Below are 23523 nucleotides of genomic sequence, written 5' to 3'. Positions count from 1 at the left end.
ATGGGTTTGCTGATCCAAGGTACTCTATAGAGACATTTATGCCATACATCAACAAGAGGTGCTTAGTCAAATAATTTAGGAAAAGTATATTTATTTCTGTGAAATGTTGGGTTATTTTGGAAATGATTCTTCTGGTTTGGAGAAACTAACGAAGACCCCAGTTCTGTTGATCAGATTTTGCCTTACATTGGGGTATGAAACTAACACAGCTGCTGATAGTCACATCTGCTCAGAGCGCATAATTTACTACTGACATTAATAAATTAATACAATAATTTTCTTAGCACCTTTTATCCAAGGATCACAAAAGGGAGATGAAAATGAACAGGATACAGAAAGGCTGTGCTTTACCCAGGCCAGAAACCAAATCAGTAGTGGGACTGAATATAAAAGCCAGGTCTCCCAATTACCAGTCTTGTGTTCTAAATACTAATCTCAACACTGCCCAGCAAGAACCGCTCAACAGTTCACGATCAGTGCATATTCTGTGCAGGCTCAAACAGAAATCTAGTGATATTATTATATGATTATTTTAGAGAACAAACATAACACTTAAACAAAAGCTGAAGTGAAAACATTTGAGAAGAAACAGAACTCTCTCTTTGATCAGATTATCTCAGGAGGAGGGCAGTTATTTCAGCTGGAGGGCCACTTAATGAGTTTTGGTGAGCTGTCGAGGGCTGCACACAAAATCTTTTAGAAGATATAATTTTAACAAATTATAGATAAAAACAAATCCTATACTAAAAAAAGAAAAAAAAAAATCAATCTACTATATTATAATTTTATTTCAAAAAATAATTTTTGTCCAGATCCAGGATTTGTTTGTTTTTTTGAGTAGCATATATACAAATGATTGCATGATAGCTCAAAATAAAGTCTTATTTGTACATTGTTTGTGAAGGGATGTAGGTGTGTCGGGGGGGAGTGGGGTGGAGAGGGGAGTGCAGGTGTGTATGTTGGGGCTGCCCGTGTTTTAGGTCCCGGGGGTGGAGGGAATGACAGATGGGGACAGGGTAGCAGAGCTCACCTAGGAAGTATAGGTGCTGTCTGCATCTCCCTCCTCCAGCCTGCACTGCCCCTGTGCACTCAGCAAGGGGCTGAGCCCCACTCACTTCTGTCCACAGCAGCCCACACGATGCTCCTGCCTGTGCTCACCAGCATGCACAGCTTCCCAATGGAGCTGTTCCCCGCTAGGTGCTGCTCAGCTCCCCCTGCCTCCAGAGGCTCCTCCTCCTTCTACCTCTGCTGTGCTGCTCAGGAGGGGGGTGGGGCAGGGAGGGAAGGAAATTTCAGCCAGGTGGCTCCTAACCCAGAGTGTGGGGCTCTGGCTCCAGCTCCAGGCTGCCTGCCACCCACAAATGGCTTGTCATACTGCTCAGCAGGTGGAGTGGATGGAAGGCGGCCAGGAGCTAGAGCCAGAGCCCCGTGCGCTGGGGCAGGAGCCATCTGGCTGAAGCTCTTATGTTAATCAATGATAATGCAAGCATGTGAAAAAGTAATTCTGCATATATTCTAAGAAAACAGTAAGTCTTACTTTTTGAAGAGGTATAGCAAATGGCACCCTCAGCAACATCTGTACACTTTGTACGATTCCAAAACCCTTTCAGATCCAACAGAACACAGTTCCCAGTAGATGCTGAGCTTTCTAATTCCCAGGGATTGTAGTCAAACATACTTCCATCAGACCATTCAAAATTAGATTTACTTCCCTGACAAAAGAATAATTACTCTGGTCATCTACTAATTAGTCAGACAAAAATAGCTAAGAGGGAGCTAAAACTTTGAAAGCATTGGTGACTAATGACCAACACCCTCCAAATCAGTACGGAACCAATGCCTCACATTGTAAGTAGGTGCTGATACTCAGGCACTACTTAGAACTGAGGCTCTGGTCACTCAAGGGCATCAAGGAACCTTTGATATCCTTTGTAAGTGCACAGCTGTGCCCAGACCCAGTTTCAACATAGTCAACAGTTTCTCTTTAATCGAAATCACAGGGTGAACTTAAATAAGGTATTTTTCACTTCCTGTCGTAAACTCTACAAAGTGCACTTCTTTATGCTAGCAGGCATATATTTGGGCAACATACAATATACAATCAGTTGTTCATTCTAAAGTACATCTGGGTATTGGAAAAAAATGTAAATACAACAACATACAAAAAACTGACATTAGTGGTAGGTGACTAAGAGTATGGAAAGATCATAACAATAGTGAAGCCAGTTTAACAATTATTGTTACAAGAAGGTACAGTCATGACAGCACAAACTTACATCATGGATTGACAACCCAAGCCACAGTGGGTAACCATCACGTTTTACAATATCATCCAGAAACAGCTGCTGGGATTCATTGTGTACATTGGCTAAATCCATCCCATTTTTTTTGCATTCTTTCAGTGCCTCATACCAGGTTAATTTTTTCTGGAGGATCTTGTATGTGTTATCTCCATATGGTATAGAAGCAGGCAATGGCGGTTTAGTCTCTCTTGGCCCTATTTCAAGATTAAGATTATAATAAATTCTCTGCACTTCATTTATGTTACTAAAAATACAAGGAATAATGAAAATCCTATCAATCAATAACAACTCAAGCACAGAAACACTGAATCCAAATTACTTAAAGGATTCAAAGCATTTTTTTCTTATACCTACTGTCAAGAAAAATATTGCAGGGACATCCATCTTGATAGACTGTAACAGTATCAAATGATACTGATAAACTGTTACAATATAACTATTAAAGTTACATATTCCTGTAGCAATGCAAGTGTAGCAAACAGTTTGCAGCTTTAACCTTGTTTAATACAGGTATACAGTTACGGTTATTTAACTAACTTAAGAGGCTCATGCAAATGTAACAGTTATACTAACCGCTGATGCAAGGTTCTCTTCCCTTTTTAAACTAGTTAAAAGTTACATTTGTCCATATCTTGATCATAGTGCCAGATGGTTTGATCCTGCACTATAAGAGTTTTGCCATTGACTTTAATGAGAACAGATATAACACTTAATGGGATGGCTGCAGGATTACATGCTAAATTAAGACCTCCTTTCCAGCCTCCAAAATATAGGTGCAACTTAATTTTTCATGTTACTTACCCATTTCAATTTTACAGGCAAGAATACTGTGCAGATTGAAGTGCTGAGGATGCCAATCTGTTGTGTAGTTGTAAATATCCCAGAAACCATCATAATTTATACCAGCAAAAAACTGATTCTTTTTTACATTAGGTCTGCCTTCTCTCCAGTTTTGGTAAGACAGGTAAGTTTCATCATACCACTTCAGAAAATTATCTGTGGAAAACAGGTTTCTGTATTTAGCCCTGAGTAAAGCATGTTTTTTTAATAAACACCATGATCATCTAAAAGTGAAGATGGTGTACTCCTCTCCCAGTATTTGTAGACATTCACTTCAGAACACAAAGCCTAATATTACCTTTTTATCCTAAAGGAAACCATAGAAACTTTAAGTCCTCATCAAAATTCTTACTGTCAAAAGAAAATATACTTGAATTTTCAGTTCCAATCTTGATAATTTCCAGATTACAGAAACAAAACTGAATTAAAAGCAAACAACCAATTCCCTAGTAAGTGGCCCTATATTAATTTTCTGAGGAAAAGAATGGTTTGATAGTCTGAGAAACACCTGTAACTGGGAATCAGGAAATTCTGAATCGTATCCTGGCTATAATTACAGGCCATGATCCCCTCTATAACCTAATAAAACAACTCTTTTCTACCCTGTTCTCTCATGTTTTTAAATGATTCTAAGATTATCAGGACTCTGTTCTGCAACCAGAAAATATGCAACACAATATACTCCTTGCCACAATATTATGCTCCAAAACAACGGTGCTCAACCTTTTTGCCTGGCAAGCCAGATAGGCAGTGTGTGGTCTATCCATGGGCTAGATCCAGCTGCTGGTCTTGATCTGGCATAAAGAGGCAGGGCACAGAACAAAACCATCTGGCCTTGTGGAGGGGGGCAGAGACCAGCTGGGCCCATCCCCAATTCAGTCACGCAAGGGAAGGAGACTCGGTTCAGCTGTAACCTAGCTTTGTGGGAGGAAGAGATCATGACCTGGCTCCAAATCCAGCTGTGCAGGTGAATGGGCATGGTTTAGCCTCAATCCAATTTAGCAGGGGAGCGGGGTGTAGTCGGCCCCAATCTGGCCACATGGAGGAATCAGGGCATGCTCTGGCTCTGATCTGGCCATGGGGCTTGGGAATTTGGCAGCGGGGGGCAAGGTGTCAGTATTAATTATCACTGCTCCCGTTGCCAAATTTCCTGAATCCCACAGTCCAGATGCCATGGCTCCATGAATCGCATTTGGCCCACAGGCTGGAGGTTGAGCACTCCTGCTCTAAAATATAATTGGATTTTTTTATATTTTTAGTCTGTGATATAACTGATGCAGTGTTATCTTTCTGTCTTCTAGACAGCCTGAAATACTTCCTTCAGTAAGCAGGTCCAAGACCTAAGAGGTGAACATGTTGAAAATCACAGAATCAGATCTTTATTCCTGAAGTGTCAACTTCTATACTATATTATTTAACCAAACAGAGTTAATGTATTCATAGCATCACTGCTCTACTCCTGGAGTTGTATCTTACAAGATGTTGAGCACATCTTTCAGGAGTTGAGCTCTCTTAACTTCCAATAAACTTAAGTGATAACTGAAAGGGCTGAACATTTGATAAAACAGTCCCAGATGTTCAAAGCCCCAACTCCCCTTAAATAAATGCAGTTGTGTATTATCAATAATTTAAAAAGCTTTAGAATACAGAAAATGTGGGGAAAGTATAAAATGAAACAAATAAATGCAAAACCTACTGAAATGACCGTCCTCTAAAACTAAAATTTCAATCATTTTAATTTAAAACTGCCAGGGAATTTTTAGTTTGCTCTAGTGCTGCAGCAGAGTATATAGGTCTTTGAGGATAACAAGGAAAATACTGGTCTGCTTTACAGAATATCAATCATTCATCTTTGTAAGGATTGAGGTTGAAAGACATCAATACAACTATTCAAAAGAGACAGTAGTTCAGGAAAGTTACTGCATTTAACAGAGAACAAAGTGTTAGTTATAAGTAGAAGCTCTAGGAAGGGCACAAGTTTCTTATTCTCTCTGGGCTGGGAAGTCAGTGGTATGGAGCACTAGGTGACTTCAGTAGAAGTTGGAGGTGACCTGTAGATTACCATATACAGTAAAAGCTTTGTTATCCGGCACCTATGGGGGCTGTGGGGTGCCAGATAACAAAACATGCTGGTTAACTGAGTGGCTCAAACAGGTGTCTTTGCCTGTTAAGGCCGCCACCTCTCCCGCCGCGTCTGGGGTGTCGCCGCCACTCCCATCGCATCACTGCCCTTCCCACAGGCCCCGAGGGACAGGGAGGGGGGCCCCATGCAAACTGCTATGCCCCGGGCCATGGGGGCTCAGCGAAAATGGGAGTGCCATGGTGGGCACTTCCAGCTTCGCTTTTCCCTTACAAGCCAGCACGCCAGTTAATAGAGCATGCTGGCTTGCGAGGTGCTGGATAGCACAGCTTTTACTATACTTCTTTTAATTATGGCTCTAATTCAGGGGCAGGCAATATGTTTTTGGGCGGAGGGCCACTTACCAACTTTTGGCAAGCCATTGAGGGCTGCATAGGTAGCCCCGCCCCTTGACAGGTGCCACGCCCCCTGGTCACCATCTTGGCACTGAAAATCCTGCTCCTTAACCCCTGACCTTTGCCACCAGAAGTCCCTTGCCTCACCCCCTGGAATTATTCCTTTCAGCAAGGGGATTTGCTCTCTCTGGGCCAGAAATATACCAAGTTATATTCTAAAAATGAAATGTACTACAACATTAATTAATTCCATTAAAAAATAATTTTTTGTCCCAATTTACATGCACTTGTGTAGCGTACATAGAGGTGATAGTGTAACAGCTTAAATTAAAATCTTACTCTTCTTTATTGTGAGAGGGGGGTGGCTGGGAGGGTGGGTATAGGTATGGGTGTGTGGGGGCAGTGGCTTGTGGAGGGAGGTTTGCCCACAGCCTGCCCTCCCTCCTGCTCCCCCCGCTGCAGGCACAGTCCCTGCCAGCACTTCTGCAAGCCCGGGCTCTGTGCTTCTGTTGCTCCTGGTCCCGGGGCACCGGTGTGGGCTCCATGCTGCTGCTCGCTGCCACTTCCTCCCTGTCTGCCACTGCTGCCTTTCTGTTCCGTCCCAGCTGCTCCTGTACGGCTGGCAGTGGGGGGAGGAGGGAGCGGGGAAATGGCTAGGGCAGGTGCAGGGGAAGGGGCAGCGAGCAGGCACGTGAAGCACAGTGACAGCCAGGTGGGAGTGTGGGGCCCACACTGGTGCACATGGGCCAGTGCAGGATGGCAGGAGCACAGAGCAGGGGCTGCTTGGGGCTCTATGGAGCTAGGCTGGTTCCCTTCGCTCCTTGCTTCAGCAGCGCAGCCCGGCTCCATAGAGCCCCAGGCAGCCCCCACCTCATGCTCCTGCTACCCTGCTCTGGGCCCCACTGGTGCTGGCCCCAGTTCACCAGTGCAGGCCCTGAACTCCAGCCCAGCTGTCGCTGCACTCCATGTGCTCGCTTGCTACCCCTTCCACCTGCCTGCCACAGCCATTTCCCTGATCTCCCCCACCTGCCTGCCTGCTGGCACCACATGGTTCTCAGCTGCAGCACTGGGACTGCAGGAGCTGGCCCAGCTGGCCCTGAGGACTGGGGCGATTGCCTGCAGTCCTCCCCTACCTCCCTCCCCCACCCCTTTTTTATCTGCATTTCCCCCAGTGCGCAGAGACAGGAACACTCCCAGGCCAGAAACCTCCAGAAGCCCCAGCTAGGCAGAGGCTTCTGGCTGGGGCTTGGGGTGGAGGAGAGGGTGTAGGGCCATGCCAGACCTCCTTCTTCAGCCACTTGATCCTGCCAGAGGCTCCCCCGGGTCCTACTTCCCCTGGCTCCTATCATCTCTGACAGGCAGCCAGGGGCAGATTAACAGATTCATAGATGCTAGGGTCAGAAGGGACCTCAACAGATCATCAAGTCTGACCTCCTGCCTGGGCAGGAAAAAAAGAGAGCTGAGGTCAAATGATCCCAGCCAGATACCTATCCAGCCTTCTCTTAAAGACCCCCAAGGTAGAGAGAGCACCACCTCCCTTGGAAGCCCATTCCACATTTTGGCTACCCTTACCATGAAGGAGTTTTTCCTGATATCTAGCCTAAATCTGCTCTGCCAGTTTGTGGCTATTGTTCGTCATTACCCCAAGAGGTGCCCTGGTGAACAGAGCCTCTCTGATCCCTTGCTGTGTCCCCCTAATGAATTTATAGGTAGCCACCAGATTACCTCTCAGCCATCTCTTGCAGAGGCTGAAGAGGTCCAGGTCCCTCAGTCTCTCTTCATAGGACTCGTCCTGTAAGCCTTCAACCATGAGCAGCCCTCCTCTGGACCCTCTCGAGTCTATCAACATCCCTCTTGAAGTACGGCGCCCAAAACTGGATGCAGTACTCTAACTGTGGTCTCACCAATGCCTCAGAGGGGAAGTATCACCTCCTTGGTTCTATTTGTCATGCATCTGCTGATGCACGATAAAATGTGGTTAACTTTCATCAGTGTGATGAAATCATCAGCACTCATGTTCATGCTGGAGTCCACTATGAATCCAAGATCCCTTTCCACTTCTGTGCTGCTGAGAGGGTCATTTCCCAGCCAGTAGGTGTGCTGGATATTTTTGCACCCAAGGTGCAGCATTCTGCACTTGTCCTTGTTGTACTACATCCTACTGTGTACTGCCCACTTCTCTAACCTGTCCAGGTCTGCCTGCAATCGTTCCCTACCCTCCGGAGTGTGCACTTCACCCCACAATTTAGTATCGTCCACAAACTTGGACAGACTACACTTCACACCCACATCCAAGTCACTGATGAAGATATTGAACAGTACAGGTCCAAGGACCAAACCCTGTAGGACCCCACTACCCATATCCTTCTAGGTCGATACCAACCCATCTACTACCACTCTCTGGGTGTGACTGCTAAGTCAATTTGCCACCCACCGGACAGTGTAAACATCTGTTACAGCCTCTTAATTTATTTATGAGAATAGGATGAGATACTGTTAATAAATTAACTAATATTCATTTTCTAAATTTTTTAGGGGCCCCACAGGCCAGATAAAACGGCCTGGTGGGCCAGATCCAACCCACAGGCCATGTTTTGCCCACCCCTGCTCTAATTGTTAGGCCCAGACATGTGAGAAATATGCCAATGCAATGATAGAAAGTTAAGAAAGCACTTAAAAAATAAACCCTTTCAACTTACCAGCATCATCATAAATTAAGCCCAACCATACCCATGTAGCTAGGCCACTTAAAGAACGAAGCTGTTCAACAACAAAGTTGTTTTCTTCCTCATTTCTAATATTCAAAACAAATGCATCCGGATCTGTTGAAACAAATTTTTAAAATGATATTTTATATCATTCATTACAAATTTCAAATACATCACTGTTTTTATTACTACTGTTTAATTAGCACATGTGAACATATAAAAATTCTTAAGAATGGACAAAATAGGCAGATACTAAAATGTTAAGAAAAAAAACACTAATTTTCAACTCTGCCTGTTTGGTACACATCCTGTAGATAAGCAGAGAATTTAGCCCACTGAAGCTCACAGCTTTCATGAACATTATATTCATTTAAAGCCTTTAGGTAGTAAAAATTGGACCTCTTTTTCAAGAAAATGGATCAAAATGTCTTCAGTTGTTCAAAATGCCTTGTGGGCTTCATATCCTTTGTGTTACTATAGCTGAAGTGTTGTTGTAGTCATGGTGGTCCAGGAAATGTGAAAAGCAAGGATTTTTAGCAATACCTCTTATTGGACCAAACGAACAAACAAAACAAAAAAAAAAAGTGTTTGCTTCTTGTATGCCTTGTCAGTTTGCTTATGGGCAGCTGAAAAAGACACTCAATTTGAAACCTAGTAACTGAAAAAGTTAGGAAGTTTTTATCCTTAAATTGTCCTGGCCAAAGTTGGTTAATATGGATAAGAAGATACGCTTGAAGTAAAGCCCGTGCTTTGTTGAGCAAGCCTGGGCTTACTCACATGTTTAAGTGCTTTCCTGAATTAGGCTGCCACAAAGGAAACTCCTTGTTTACATGCATTCTTTACACAGAAACAAGCGAAAACATTTTTAAAAGCTTGGCTGTAAGCAAGAAAATTGCCAAGGGAAGCTGAAGGACAGTGTAGTATCCAAAAAAAGTTTATAGCACTTATTTTGAAAGCATCTAAATTTCAGTTAGACAGTGTCCCCTTGTGTCTATCCTTTTTCATTTCTAAAGCAATTTATTAACAGGCTCTCAAAAGCAAATAACTCCTATTCAAGATTTTTTCAAATTCTCACCCATTTGCTCTAGCATCTTTACCACTCTGAGCAGCTTGTAGAAAAGTCTAATAGGAACCAGGGGTCAACAACAGGAAAGACTCTGCAAAGCCACACAAAAAACCCTACCTGTTCACTTAAACATACCTCTGTATGTATAAGATCTAAAAGACTTCATACAAAGCAATACAAAAGTAAAAATAAAGAAGTTAATTCTTAGTATGAAGTACTTACTCATTTTTTTGCATAAATGATGAGCTTCTTGAGATCTCAGTTCTCGCCATCTGTCATTTGTTACCATGAAAGTGTAACAACTGTTCTTAAATGATATCCATGGTGTATTTTTAACTTTGTGTGGACATGTAATATGTTCAACAACTTTTTCTTTTTCAGTTTCATCTGGAAAGAAAAAAAAAAAGAGACATTCTCTCAGGACATAATTTTAAACCACTCAACCTATTCTTCACAGAAAATTCTTATGTAACATTAATATCCATTACAAAACATAAAACTAAGAACCCAGACACATCAACACCAACATAACTTACATTGACTTTGTAATCCTATACTGATTCTAGAGAGAACAGATAAACAGCCTTCTGGGATAGCCAGGGGTGAATTCGGGTTTTGGCAAAGGGGAATGCAGAAGCAGCCATGCCCACTGTACAGGCGACTGCACCCCTCCTCCTAGCCTCCTCCCCCTAAACTGGTAGGGATATACCTTGCTGTGGCAGGCTCTAAGAATCCCCCCTTTCCCCTCCATGCTCAGAGGCACATCCTCTCCAAACCCCAAAGTCTCTACCTCACCTCCTGCTGTTACTGCTTTCTCCACTATCTCGGTGAGCTGAGACGCTACAAAGCCACTCCTGCTCCCTCCAGCTGGGGTACAAGTGGTAGTGAGATGGGCAGGGGGTGGGTAGGTTCCCCCACCCTGTCTAGTCCCCCAGGAATCAGGAGCAGGAAAAGGGAACCCCTTGCCCATGCTCTCCTGCTTTCACTAGTCCCAGCTGAGTCTACCCCAGGAACAGCTTTGAAGCTTTATCCCAAAGACTGGGGGTAAAAGGGGGAAAAGCAGCAACAAGAGGGTAGGAAAAAGGTAGGGAAAGGGACATGTCTGAGCACAAAGGGAAAGCAGGGGGACTCTTATGTGCTTTGGAGACTTTAAAAAGTCTCTAGAGGCTCCTGGACTGGATCCAATCCAAAAGGGGGTGCAGCTGTACCACTGTACCCGCTCTGGATCCACCCCGGAGGTAGCTGCTATAGTATGTACTATTATAGTGTCTTGCCACTAGATGGTGGAAGAACTGGTAATAGCCTGTTTAAATTGAGCAAACAGCTGGTCTGAGAGCAGACACACATCTGCATCCAATAAAAGAACTCATCTCAATAGAGTTTTATCCCACTTTCCCTTAGGGTAATTCTACAACAGATTATTTAAAAAAAAAAAAATCACCCCAGATTAAGGGTTTAATATCATATGTCAAACAACACTGCTCTGTATGCTGGGCTGGGCCCCAGAACAACCCTGCAACACTCATCTGACCTGAGGGGGAGAATTTGGGTATCACTGTTCAAAAACATCTTTACTACTGAGTTTTACAACTGTATGTTGTTGATGAAAATTCTTTTAAAAAAAAATAATGCGAACGCATTATTTCAGAATACATACTTTGTGGCAAGTAGCAAATAGCACCTAGTTTTTCAGAGGAACACTCAGAAGTTTTCCAGAATCCATCAGTATCCAAAAACACACAGTCTTCACTTGTTTCTTCATCTTGTTCAGACCAGTGACTGAAACTAATGTGCTTTCCATCTGACCAGTCATAATGTTTTTCATCCTGGAATTATACCAATAAAATAAGAGGTTTTTTGTTGGGGCAGGGGGACTGGTAATCCAAATGACATGATACTATATTCATACAGGGTGAAATGCAGCATAAACAAGAGATGTCAGCAGTTCACATTGATGTTCAATGATAAAATGCAGAGCATTAGCAGCAGATTTTGCAACTTACTCTAGTGCTCATAGTATAAGGAACCTTGTACATTGTTTTGCAATTAACTGCATTATCTATGATGGATGGCAAATGATAATACTTTGATACTATGTTACCATTGTTGCTGAGGCCAGGCAAAACAGAGGTCTAAATGGTATGATTTGCATCTGGAATTAGCTGAAGGCACAACTGTTTGCTCAAGGAAAATCTGTATCAATTCTTAGAAGGTGCTTTCCCTTCCAATGTTTTTCTATATTGAGTGTTTAAATATGTATTTATATTTAATATCAAGTATTTTAAAGGATTTGTATCTGAGCATATTTAAAAGTTTTCTTCAGTATTTCAGTCCTGTCCCCAATTAGAAATAGGCCCCGTGAACCTTTTTTTGGCCGTGTTTAGAATTCTAGTGCTGCTATCACAAGCTCTGCTGGCACTTTCTCAGGCATGATCTGCTAGGAAATAATACCCCTTTATACAACCCTTGCTGTTTGGGCCCAATTCAAATTGACACAATAGCAGAAAGGTAGCGTGCTTCAGTGTTGTATATACCAGGAAGAGGCATTTGAACCCCGTTTAAAAGGTCACTCACGTAAATGGTAGGGAAAAAGGTTGCGAATCAATTTTAGTCATTATAAAATATAAGTAAGAACAGAGACGTTTGTTTTTGTAAAAATTCCTAATATATTTGACACATCAAAATAGTCTTCTCTTTTCTATTTTTTTCTGTGAAGACTCTACAGACAGCTACAGAAGTAGCAGTGCTACAAGGTCACAGATACCAAGCAAGATCAGAATGAGTGGGGAAATTATGTTTTGTAACAATGTTCGAAGCTTATTTTTTACTTGTTTGTTTGTCCCTATTTAACTTAGGCCACTAAAATACATTTTTGAGAGAAATTCTGTCAAAGATAAAATAATGAACTCCAAATCCTTTACTTAACAGCTGAGAAAGTTCCAACTCCACACTGAAGGTATATCTACACTGCCTCTAGATTACATTGGATGCCATGTACCCATCAATAAACTCCATCTTGACCGTGTTTACTGGTATATGCCTAGCACCACACTAAGGCAGCTACAATACATTGGTTTCAGGGTCTAGTGTGCATGAATTTGCATGTTGTGCATGTCTGTGGCACTCCCTGATGTGATATGTAGGTGGTAAAGGCAGGCCTGAGATCTCTAGAAGACCTTCAGTAATCACGGTAGAGATGCCATTTGATGCTACTGACCCTTCTGAGGGTCAACAAGCTGGGAGAAAAAGGGTTAAGAATCTTTCAGCACTTATTTCTCCATCATAAAGAAACAAACAAAAAAAAGGATATTAGCTTCATTTAAAACAAAACAAACAAAATCACTTCAGTTTTAAATGAAGCTTTCAGAATACCTTTCAAAGAGTTTTTGCAGTTACTTTGGGATGTTATGTGACATCTTTCTGGTTTTCCTCTTCACAAGAGACATTTGGCTGGCCTTTCTTAGCTTTGCTCCAGAGCTGCTGTTAAATACCCACTAACAATAGATGGGCAAAGATGGTAGCAAAAACTCTCACTAGAAGGGTAGTAAAACATTTGAATAGGCTACCAAGAGAGATTGTGGAATCTCTATCTAGAGGTTTTTTTGACCTCTAAAAGATGATATAGTTGGGGATGGTCCTGCTTTGAGGAAGGGGTTGGACTGGATGACCTTCTGAGGTCCTTTCCAACCGTAATTCTCTATGATTACAGTGCTTTAATTAGCTGCTACTATACAACATTTTTCTGCATCTTAAAATAAGGGAACAGTCTGCTGAATCAGGCCATTAGGGGGAGTTGACTATACACCTTAGAGAAGTGACAATTAAGATATAACTCTGAGCATCAGGGCTTGTTGATCTTCAACATCCAAACAGCTCTCTGTGAGTGGAAATGGATGCCTCTGGTAGCATCTATTGTTTAAAACTAACCCAATCACTTTCATTTTTTTTTTTTTTGTTTCTACAGCCATTCCTTTCCTACTCTACCTAGACATAAAAAAAGATTCTAAATAGGATTTGAGGGAAACAGAAAACTTACGTCAGTGCTGGAGAGTCCAATCCAGAGTGGGTAATTGTAATGGGCAGCTTGGACAGCAAGAAAGGCCTGTTGGTACTGATCTGTGATGCTAACCAGCATCATGTTATTCTCCCTGCACTTCATTACTGCATCATACCAGGACAAATTTTTCAGAATTATTCTGTACTGGACATTTTGATAGTTCAATGTTTCCTTAAGGACTGGCTGTGTCAGGTTTTCAGCATGTTCTAGGTCTAAATCAAGAAATCCAGTCATTAGTAGGATAAACACTGGAATACATTTTGGTTCCCAGTTTATTCCATACTTACAGTGGCTAAACCCCTTTCCCTCCTTTTTGGGATTAACAAGATAGAATAAACAATTTAGGCTGCAGACTGTTCTTATAATTATTGTTAGGAACAAACAATTAGATCACAATTGCTAGAAAGTGTGTTTGGGAGGGGGAACAGGGTAAAGTGCTCTTTAATATAAAAGTTTTTAGCCATATATATGTGAGCTTGGCTCTGTGGCTTTCCAGATTCATTTAGGTTTCAGTTAAAGTTTAAAGTTATTAAAGAAAAAGCATAGTGTTTGGATTAATTTAATATGGTAGCCTTTGCAGGACTGGTCACAGGTACTGTGACAATGAATACGGGCAGCAAGCTCTGAACACTGATGCAAACATATCCAACTCAAGACTCATTGGATCTGTGTTTATATAAATTTAATGGGCAGTAACTCTTGTATAGTAAACCTTAGCTCTCCAGTCTGCAAGAAGAGTAGCCCCAAAGGGCACTGCTGCAGTCTTACAGGTAGGAAGTAATGGATTTTATCTTAAGAATGCGCACTCAAAATTTCCTGCACAAAACTAGTTGACTTGGTTATTGCACAGGGTGGGATGAAATTCACCAGAGTTCTAATTATGGAATCTCGGACTGAACTGCATTGCAAGTAAATGCACACAATTAAATAATAATCTTATGCAACTAATTCAAAAAGCAAAATTTACATGGGTGAAGAATGGAACTGGAGAATGTGGATTTAATAAACCCCACAATAGTTTATGGACAGACCTCAGGTCTATATTTGGCCCTATAGTTTTGTCAGAGAATCATTAGTGTTTAAAATATTGGTGTCTCAGGCACACAAAAGCTCACCAGGGATAAAAATGACTCAATATAAAAGGGACTGATGGATGGGCTGACAGGCCATTTCCCAAAACACACACACAGAGCCAGGCTATTAATTTGATGTTTATGCACCATTTGCAGCTTTCAGTGGATTAGAGATGTGACATGAAAGAAACAGATTATTTGAAGTAGTTTGTGACTGTTGCCAAGTACTTTTATTTAGTAAACTACCTCCAAAAGGGAATAGGAAGACCAAGAGGCTTCACACACTTAAAGATGAATGGTGAAGGGTTAATGCGGAAGGTATGCATTTCCCAAATAATATACTGTTTACAAATTTAATTAGCATAAGATTTTGAAACAGTCATTTTGTATCCAGAATCCGAAGGAATCTGAGCTGCTGATTCCTTTGTTCCTCTAACACAATAAATTACATCACAACCATAAATGTCAAGGCCATGAATGTCCTGGCACGGTGGAAAGCAACTTCCCTTGCTGAGTCAACCTGAAATGTGGCCAGACTCAGCTTCAGTCTCTGCACCCAAGACCCAACTGACTGCTCCTTCCCTGCATCCTTGAGGGCTTAGGGCCTCAGCAACTCAGAACTGGCCAGACACAGCAGGGATAGTACTGCAACATGGAAGGCGCTTCTTTTGCATTCCATGTCTAATTTTTAGAGTTAAGTACAAGTAGAACCTGCAATCATTCTTTTCTTCCTCTCCCTAAGTCCTGCAAGCATTTTAAATGTCCAGAGTCTTTTTAGATAATTTTGGGGTATATTTACAGCAGGGCCCACAAAGGGTTAAGCTGCAAACTCCAGGCTCCTGCCCTGCCACCACTCTCCTAGTTGCTCTTCCCATAGTGGGAGACATCCATGTAGTGTGTGGCTCTGGGGGCCCATAGTCTGCTCTGGTGTGGGGGATGCACTCTCACTGGTGTGGCCTGTGCGGTATTCAGTTTCCAGTTGCTTAGAAGTTGGACTGCCCTGGCCTGTCGGGGGCTTCTCAACATCATACAGTTCTTTTCAGCAGGATTAGTTAACTGGGTAGAGCACTGTATTATGCTACTTCTTTATACTCTCTTAATTTATATATAATTTTTTAAAAGGCACACTTATTTAGGAACACACATCCAAAGTGGGTCTATTACATATTAAGTCCGTAGCTGTTGAACTACAGCTATTAAGCTATAACTATTCTAGACAGGGAATCTGCTCCAATCCCAATAATCTTTGGCAAGCTACCTATACTGCTACACTGGAGCAGTCTTCCGAGTATTCCTAATGAGGAAAATCTCACACCTCTGGAGCTGACCCCCTACTTTAAGTCTGGGCAAGCATTACACATGCAAACTGCGATTCTTCTTGTGATACTCCTTGTCTACATAATAGTTTGCATTAATACGTTTCACACATGGCAGGTATCAGGACTATATCCAAGCGGAGATGATTCCTAAAATTACTGTATTAATACTGTTGAAGCCCAAGACACTCCACACTTAGAGATGCTCCAATCTTATTCTGACGGGGAGGAAAGATCATTCACTAGATTTATTTATTCAATTTATATGTCACTGCTCCCAATAAGGATCAGGGTGGCTTGCAATTAGGCTCCTGGCAGATGTTCAGCTGAAGATGCCATGGAATCTCATGCAAGATCACAACAATTGTGCTATATTGCCAATGCAGGGGGAGCCCAGGATCATGGGAACAAAACTAAACAAAAGAGGCAACAAGATGGAGGAAAGGTCTCAAGGGAAAGATGAACACACACCCTTTACAACTTTCTGGGAGCTTCCTGCTAGGAAGGCATGGAGCCAATTTAGAGTGGTCCTACAAATACACACCATGTTATATGAATGAATAGGACCTATCCTTGAGACCTGTGGGTCTCCAGAGTATCCTCTGAAGATCAGGGCTATCTCCCCTCAGGAGCCTTGTGCCTCATGCTAACAGCAGGGCCCTGGTGATCCTCCTTTATTCTCCTGCAGCAGTTTTGTTGGAGCTACATTACCAGGCCCTCTTAAGGTCACACCTTTTATCCTTAACATAGGGGTTCTCTGCTGTGAAAGGGGACTACAAAAAAGGGAAATTCTGTAGTGAGAGATGTATTTTCCCCAAGGCCTACCATAGTATGACTTTTTCCAGCAAGAGCTCAATCAGTTCCCACAAGGCTCTCGTACGTCAGAAGGGACAATATCCATGTATAGAGGGCATGGTCACAACCAGACCTTAAGCTAAATTCAGACTTACCCACTGGCTTCTGGCATACGCACAAAAAGTGTGTGTCACCACATGAAGTGAAATTCCATGCTCCAACACGCATCGTTTTGGGATCATTGAGTACTACAGCACACTGATTGTTCATTTCCTCATCAAACAACTGAAAACCAGAAAAACTCATTGATCTTATGTACAATACAAGCATATATTTTGTGGAGAACATAAAAGAAGGTCCATTACTAAGTATGCAACCATTTAAAAGGTATTAAAAAAGCAGTAGTAGAATATATAGTTAATTATTTTACAAATGTTACCATGTTGCTACATTGTTTCTTCAGCAGTAATTTCTAAGTAAAACATATACAAACACATGGAATTATGTTAAATTATTTAAAAATTTTAACATCAATTTAAAAATCAGTGTTAAATCAGCTGGGTTCTACTCCATTTCTTTACTGTTCTGTGGATAATGCAGCCCACAATATGATGTCTACTGGTTAGTTAACTCATGTATTCTGTATAAGACTTCCCTTTGCTGTCTGTGTTTTTATGGAATGTGGCCTTTTCACTACACATTGAAAGTGATGTAACAAAAGAAATCTCCTCTTTAAATCTTCTTAAACTTATTATTGTTCACAAGATAATGTCCAAAGAAATGCCAAAACCAGACTCATTGCTGATCCTCTTGTTTGTCACTTAATACACACTTTTGGTTTGGGTTTTTTAAATAAATATCCTGTTTTGATGCAATAGGACAAAATATTAGCAGGATTCGCATGTCCAAAGAAAGCACAACTTACATTAATTGGAATCCTCCTTTGCTTTCCTTTTAGCAATGGATGAAAGTTGCTGTATACCAATTTACTACCATCTACCCATTTATTTTCCTTTGTGCTGTACAAAATCTGCAAACCAATCCAAATGTTTTTTGGCATATCAGGAAGCAAAGATGTTATAAAATCTGTTGGGCAGAAAAGTAAATATTTATGTATTATAGATTAGACAGTCACATAAACCTTTCAAAACAGCCTGCATAAATAATAATGCAACCTCCATGTCTATTAACTTTGCATCCCTCCAGGGGCAATGCATAGAGGATGCAAAGGTGTGCACATGCACCCCCTGAGAGTGCTGGTGCACCCCCTGTCAGGCCATGCTCCCTGTTTAGCCAGTGGGCAGGGTGGCATGCAGGAGCACCACCAGTGCCCCCTTGCGAGTGCTAGCCACTGGAAGTGGCTGTGGGAGTTCCAGAAGCGGTGCGGCTGCTTTTATGGTGAGTGAGATCGGCTGTGGGTCCCCCTGGTCAGTGGGATCAGCCTCCGGGGGACACCCCCCCTACCCTTGGTCATTTGGATCAGCCGCCAGGGGTGACCTCCTCCTAGTCAGTGGGATCAGCTGCTGGGATACACCCCCCACCCCCGGGTTGCTGACTGGTGTCAGGGGAGGCACATGCCCCCCTGACTCGAGGCACCAGACCCATGCACCTCTCCCTGGTCCTTGTAAAAATAATAATAGCTATTTTAGTAGCATGTTAACTATTTTGCAGTTCTGTCATTAACCTCACTTCCATATCCAACAAGAACATTATTTTAAAAAAATCATTTGAGAGGCCCAGCATTCTAAAAGATTATAGATGCGCATGCTTGCCTCAACATTCTAAGCTGCAGGATGGCAAGAATTTAATTTGCCATTCCACCCAAAAGTCGGAAGGTGCCTCCTCACAATTGTGTAGGGCTTTTTATTGATTTCTATAGAAGCATCAAAAATGGACCCCTCTGAATGGTGAAGAAACTCCTGCTTCCCACCCCTACTCTTTCCCACTGGTACGCTTGTAAACGCCACTTCTTGGATCTTGGCCTGATTTCTGCAAGCCGGCAGTGAAAGGAAGGATTGAGGGGAGTCCGTTGCAATTAAGATTGGCTCCACTCAGAAATCCAAAGCCAATCGCCCTCTGTGTTTCTTTTCACAAGGCTCAGTGCTGGTTTCAGCAAATTTGCAGGAAAAGGGCACTGAATCTGTCTAAGATTAGGAAATAAGACTTGGGTCAGACTGGTGTTAGTTAAAAAATATGTCAGAACTACCTATGTTCCATTCATTAGCTAATCAGACTAGCCTTAATCCCTTCTTCCAAACTAAACAAAACTAGTAAAAGGTTAAGGTCTCCTGGATTAGTCATCCGAAGGCTGGCTAGACTAGTAGGGATACCCAGCTACAGAATGCAACACTGTACTTATGGGATGAAATGGGGACTGGCAGAAGGGGGCGACTACCGAAATGCTGAAGTTTCTTGTCTGAATCACATCTTGGCTACAACCCTAACTTGCCTCCAGAACTAATTAACTATGCTAAACCCTTCTTTCAGCTGAAATGTACCATCCATCCACCCAAAAGTTGTTCAAAACATGAAACAATCGTGCTAAAATATTACTGCAATACAGCATGTTTTTTCCTAGGGGAAAAGTTCTGAATCATGCTAGGCCCAGTCATTTTTATCTCAGTGTGGGAACAACCCTTTTCTGTTGCAGCAATTCTCATTGCTGTCTCCACATTGTTACTTATGGTGTGCCCTGCACTCTGCATGCCACTGCTCTGAGATTGCTCATGTATAGAAACAAACAAACAAAAAACACACAAACGGTGCTGTGCTTGGTGCAGAGATGTGACATAAGCCACTATCATATTTACTCAATTCTAAGATAGGATTTTCCCCCTTTATTTAACATAGGGGGAAAAAGCCCTTCGTCTTAGAACTGCATACAAGGGTGGTGGGGTGTGGGGCAGGAAGCTGCTGTAGCCTGGATTCCAGGCTGTACCCAGGGTTGGGGCTGTAGCTGCAGCTGTTCCCTGTACCCCCGCAATCATTTCTCCACCCTGCCATCTCTCCTGCCTCTTCCCTTCATCTCCCCTACCCATGCAGCCTTTATTCTCCTGCCTTTTCCTCTCCTTCCTCATCTTGCCCTTATTCCACATGGGCAGGCTCTGTCCATGCTGCAGCTTAGGGCACTGAACATGACCCAGCTTGGTCCTGTAGCAGCAGCACGCAGCCTATACAACTGCCAGAAGAAAACCACCTTTTACATGGTTACAGAGACTGGGCTGGGTCCATGCTCAGTGCCCCAGACTACAACAGGGATGTGTGGAGCCTGCAGGTGCAGAGCAAGGGTAGGGGGATGGGTTGGGAAGGACAGGAGAGCAAGAAGCAGAGGCTGTGGATGGAGCAGAGACAGAGGGGGGTGCCCCAAGACTGCATGGGGGGGACGACGACGCACAAGTGAGAGGGGCAAGCACAAGCAGGGGACAAGCTACTTGACCTCCTCAAACCACCTGTCCCCCCGCAGCAGCGGAGAGGATGAATGAAAGACGACCCTCAAATAATTAGATTCTACATAGAGAAAATTCTACCAATTTATACATTTTCTATGTACAGAATCTCATTACTGGGTGGGTCATCTTGGATTCAAGTAAATACAGTAATTTCTTAGCTTTGGTTTCCTAGCATGTAGCTTGTGCGATACATCTGTAGTCACTTACTTGCAGTTCATACAAATGTTTTTCTCTTCACAGTATTCACTTCAATGAGGTTTTAACTTCCCAAGTAAAGCACGGGGATTCTTTCAATCATTGCCCTTCTAATCCTCATAAGTCTCTGATTAGACTCTTAACAGTCTCCAATTCCTTTCACATGGCTAGTTATAAGTGACAGCCGGCATATGCTGGTGCTCTCAATGATACTTAGAGACTTCTCAGGTTCTTGGGTTGACTGGGCTGACTCTGATGAACAGTGTCAAATAGAACTCCAGATCTGAAGCCAAGAAGGAATTTTTCTCCAGCTCAAGACTGTTGTGGGGTTCGTTTGTTTTTATTTGCCTTCTTTCATAGCACGAGTGCTTCCTGTTCCTAGAATCCTCTGATTTCTTGCCTCTGCAGTGGCATAGCACTGGTAGAGCCTTTGTCTCCCTACTCGTTACCTATGGAACACTGAAAGGTGCATACAGGGCTTTGTGACTTATGCAAGATATGCAAGAGTGCATCTTGCATCTTGATGTACAAGATGGGCCAGAGTACATAATCTTGGGGACCAAATGGCTCTTTTAGAAAGCAGGACACTGAACTCAAGGGTGTATGAGGCCCCTTCCAGGCCTTTGTTCCTATACTGATCTTTCAACAGGTAGTATTCTTCTGGCACAGTGAAAGCAAGGAGGCATTATTTACAGGTTTTGATTTTGCCCTGAAATTTAGAGTTATTTCAACAAACTCGAGATAACTGAATGATGTTATAATTAGTTAACACTGGTACACAGCTTCTAGTCTGCTGCATAATTTGCTGTAGTCCTTATATATAAACTGGCCCTATTATTTTGATCTAAAGGGCTGCATACTGTAATAGGCCTCCAATTCAAGAGCATACCTTGGTCAGCTTGGCTTGTGATTGATGGAAGAGTGCCTCCAAAAGTTTCACACATTTCATTGGCAGCTTTAAATGTTAAATATCTACGTTTGAGCTTCAGAAAACACTGCAAAATAAACATTGTAAAAGCTTACACAGTGTACTGAGATTTCACCTTCTCTTTGACATTTACTGTACTTTAGAACTATTTTATAAAACAATGACTTTAAAACCCCCAAGTCTCACTTCTAATTTCTGTGAGAAACTGTTAGAAAAACAATGACAGATGAGTTCAGATTCAAATTCAGGAAGGTGCCTATGTGTAGTAATCCACTGAAGTCTCATTCAGTCTGGGACATATCGTTCAGAAGTTTCAGTTTTGTATTTAGTAGTATTTTAAAACAGTGCATTTGGGCAAGTGCAACTCTGAGGATTTCTCTAAATTAGTCACGGTTTTTTAGTTTATCAAACTTAACTTTTAAAGTCTTGTGTGTTCTCCTTCACCGTTTTCTACACAACTTTGAACTCTGAATCTCCCTCTCCTGAGCAGTGTAATGTGTGTACATCAGAGGCATCCCTTTACCAAGTACAGAAGCAGTCAGTATAACAGGATTGAAAACTGATGCAAAGAAATAGGTTTTAGGGGGAAAAGACACTTAGCTTCTTTTACTAGATTTAAAAACCAGAAATAAGGAAAAGAAAACAGAATTATGTGATTTGTCAGCCCCCTGAAGACCACACAGGATATCAAAACAAGAATGACTACATAATCAGATGCAAAAAAGAAGAAACAACTGAAATCCACAAGCAAATTCTATTTCTCTATTTAACACAGGGGTTTTAAGAATGATAATTCTTCCAATGACAGAAGACTCATTCAAAAAAACCAAGGAGAAAAACTGTGCTTAATCTTGGGGATAAAAACAAAAGCAAAGATTTTTTGTGATCTTTTATTGAACCAACTGTATAGTTGGGAACACTGTTGGACAAGCTTTTGAGCATAAAGTGTTCTTCCTCAGGTCTAAGCAGAGAAGTGAGACATCAAAAGCAAACATACATTGAAGTTCTTGCCTGGGCAGTTTGTACCTGCCTCTGCCAAATACTTGAGGATTCTTTCTACTGCACTCTGGCAATTGGTAAAATTTTTTATAGTGTGGTCGATAACCTAATAAGAAGCCATGCGTGCTAGCTCCCCTATTGTTCACAATCACATAAACCATCTGTCTTCTTTGAGTGACATCCATGTAGCAACTACAGTAACGGCTTAAGTGGAAAACTTCCTAGTGGTAAATAATGCATTTTGGCTTCTTTAAATACAATTTAGCAACTAGAAGTAGAGCGGGCCATAATTACGTGACCAGCTGGCTCCCCTCAAGCCACAAGCAAAGGCTCTACACTAGGCCTGTGTAAAGCAGCTAGTATTCACTATGGATTCAGATTCAGCCGATCTGGGGGGCGGTGATTCGGTTCGGTGATTCAAATCACTGTCCCAAATCAATTCAGCTGAATATGATTCAGAGATTTGGCTGCTGCCAAGTCTGAGTCACACAGGCCCATCCCCCGCCTACTCTTGCAGCCTGTCCCACCTGCCCCAGCCTCCCAGAACTTTGAAAAAAAAAATAAAGGCCCGACTCACCAGGTGCTGCCCAGCAGGGGGGCGATCCCTGCTGCTCCCTACTGCCGCACGCTGCATCAGGGGCCCTGAACAAGTCCCCCCTGCCCCCAGCCCTTTAAGAAAAACAAAACAAAACCCCAGACTCACTGGTTCCTGCCTGGCAGGGGGAAATCCCCACTGCCCTCTACTGCCCCACACCAAGGTGGGGGCTCTTCCAAGAGCCCCCGAAGCCTCAAGGCTGCTGCAGTAGCTGGTGAACTCAGAGTTTCCCCCCCCCTTTAAAGGGGTGGAGCTGGGGTGGGTGGGGCAGCTGTGGGGGGGCTGGGGGAACAGACAGGGGTTGGGGGGGCTCATGGCAGAGCCCCCCCCCCACAGCATGGGACAATGAGGGGCAGCAGGGATTGCCCCCCTGCCCGGCAGCACCCAGTGAATAGGGCTTTATATTAAAGCACCAGGAGCTGGGGCAGGTTGGGGGGGGGGCGGGCGCTGTGGGAGTAGGCAGGGGATGTGGCCTGGAAGAGGTCCCTCCATGGTCACCTCCCCTGCCCCCTACTTACCAGCTCCAAGTCCGGCTCCAGCTCCCCTCTGCAGCAGGCGGGGACTGCCTGAATCATCGAAGGTCTCCAAATTGATTCAAAGAGTTTCGAATCGATTCGGACCTTTTTATTGGTCCCCTGATTTTGATTCGAACTGGGAGATTCAGCCACCGAGACAGGTGGAATCTACTCCAAATCGAATCAGCACCCGAAGCTTCGCACAGCCC

General features: G+C 42.9%; 1 protein-coding gene across 1 annotated transcript in view; it reads right to left on the bottom strand.

Annotated features, from left to right (window-relative positions):
- The window catches only part of LY75 (lymphocyte antigen 75), a 135115-nt gene that overhangs the window by 48518 nt on the left and 63074 nt on the right, over positions 1-23523 (bottom strand). Inside the window, exons 22-31 of the mRNA XM_059726274.1 lie at positions 21167-21272; positions 17559-17719; positions 16789-16918; positions 13429-13661; positions 11050-11218; positions 9615-9779; positions 8318-8440; positions 3105-3299; positions 2277-2497; positions 1538-1712 (exon numbers count right to left, since the gene is read on the bottom strand). Of these exons, the coding sequence (XP_059582257.1) occupies positions 1538-1712; positions 2277-2497; positions 3105-3299; positions 8318-8440; positions 9615-9779; positions 11050-11218; positions 13429-13661; positions 16789-16918; positions 17559-17719; positions 21167-21272 (1678 nt within the window). The remainder of the gene's footprint in view (positions 1-1537; positions 1713-2276; positions 2498-3104; positions 3300-8317; positions 8441-9614; positions 9780-11049; positions 11219-13428; positions 13662-16788; positions 16919-17558; positions 17720-21166; positions 21273-23523) is intronic.

The sequence above is a fragment of the Alligator mississippiensis genome, chromosome 4 (genome assembly GCF_030867095.1).
Source record: "Alligator mississippiensis isolate rAllMis1 chromosome 4, rAllMis1, whole genome shotgun sequence".
Classification (NCBI taxonomy): Eukaryota; Metazoa; Chordata; order Crocodylia; family Alligatoridae; genus Alligator; species Alligator mississippiensis.
This window is presented reverse-complemented; position numbering and strand designations above follow the sequence as displayed.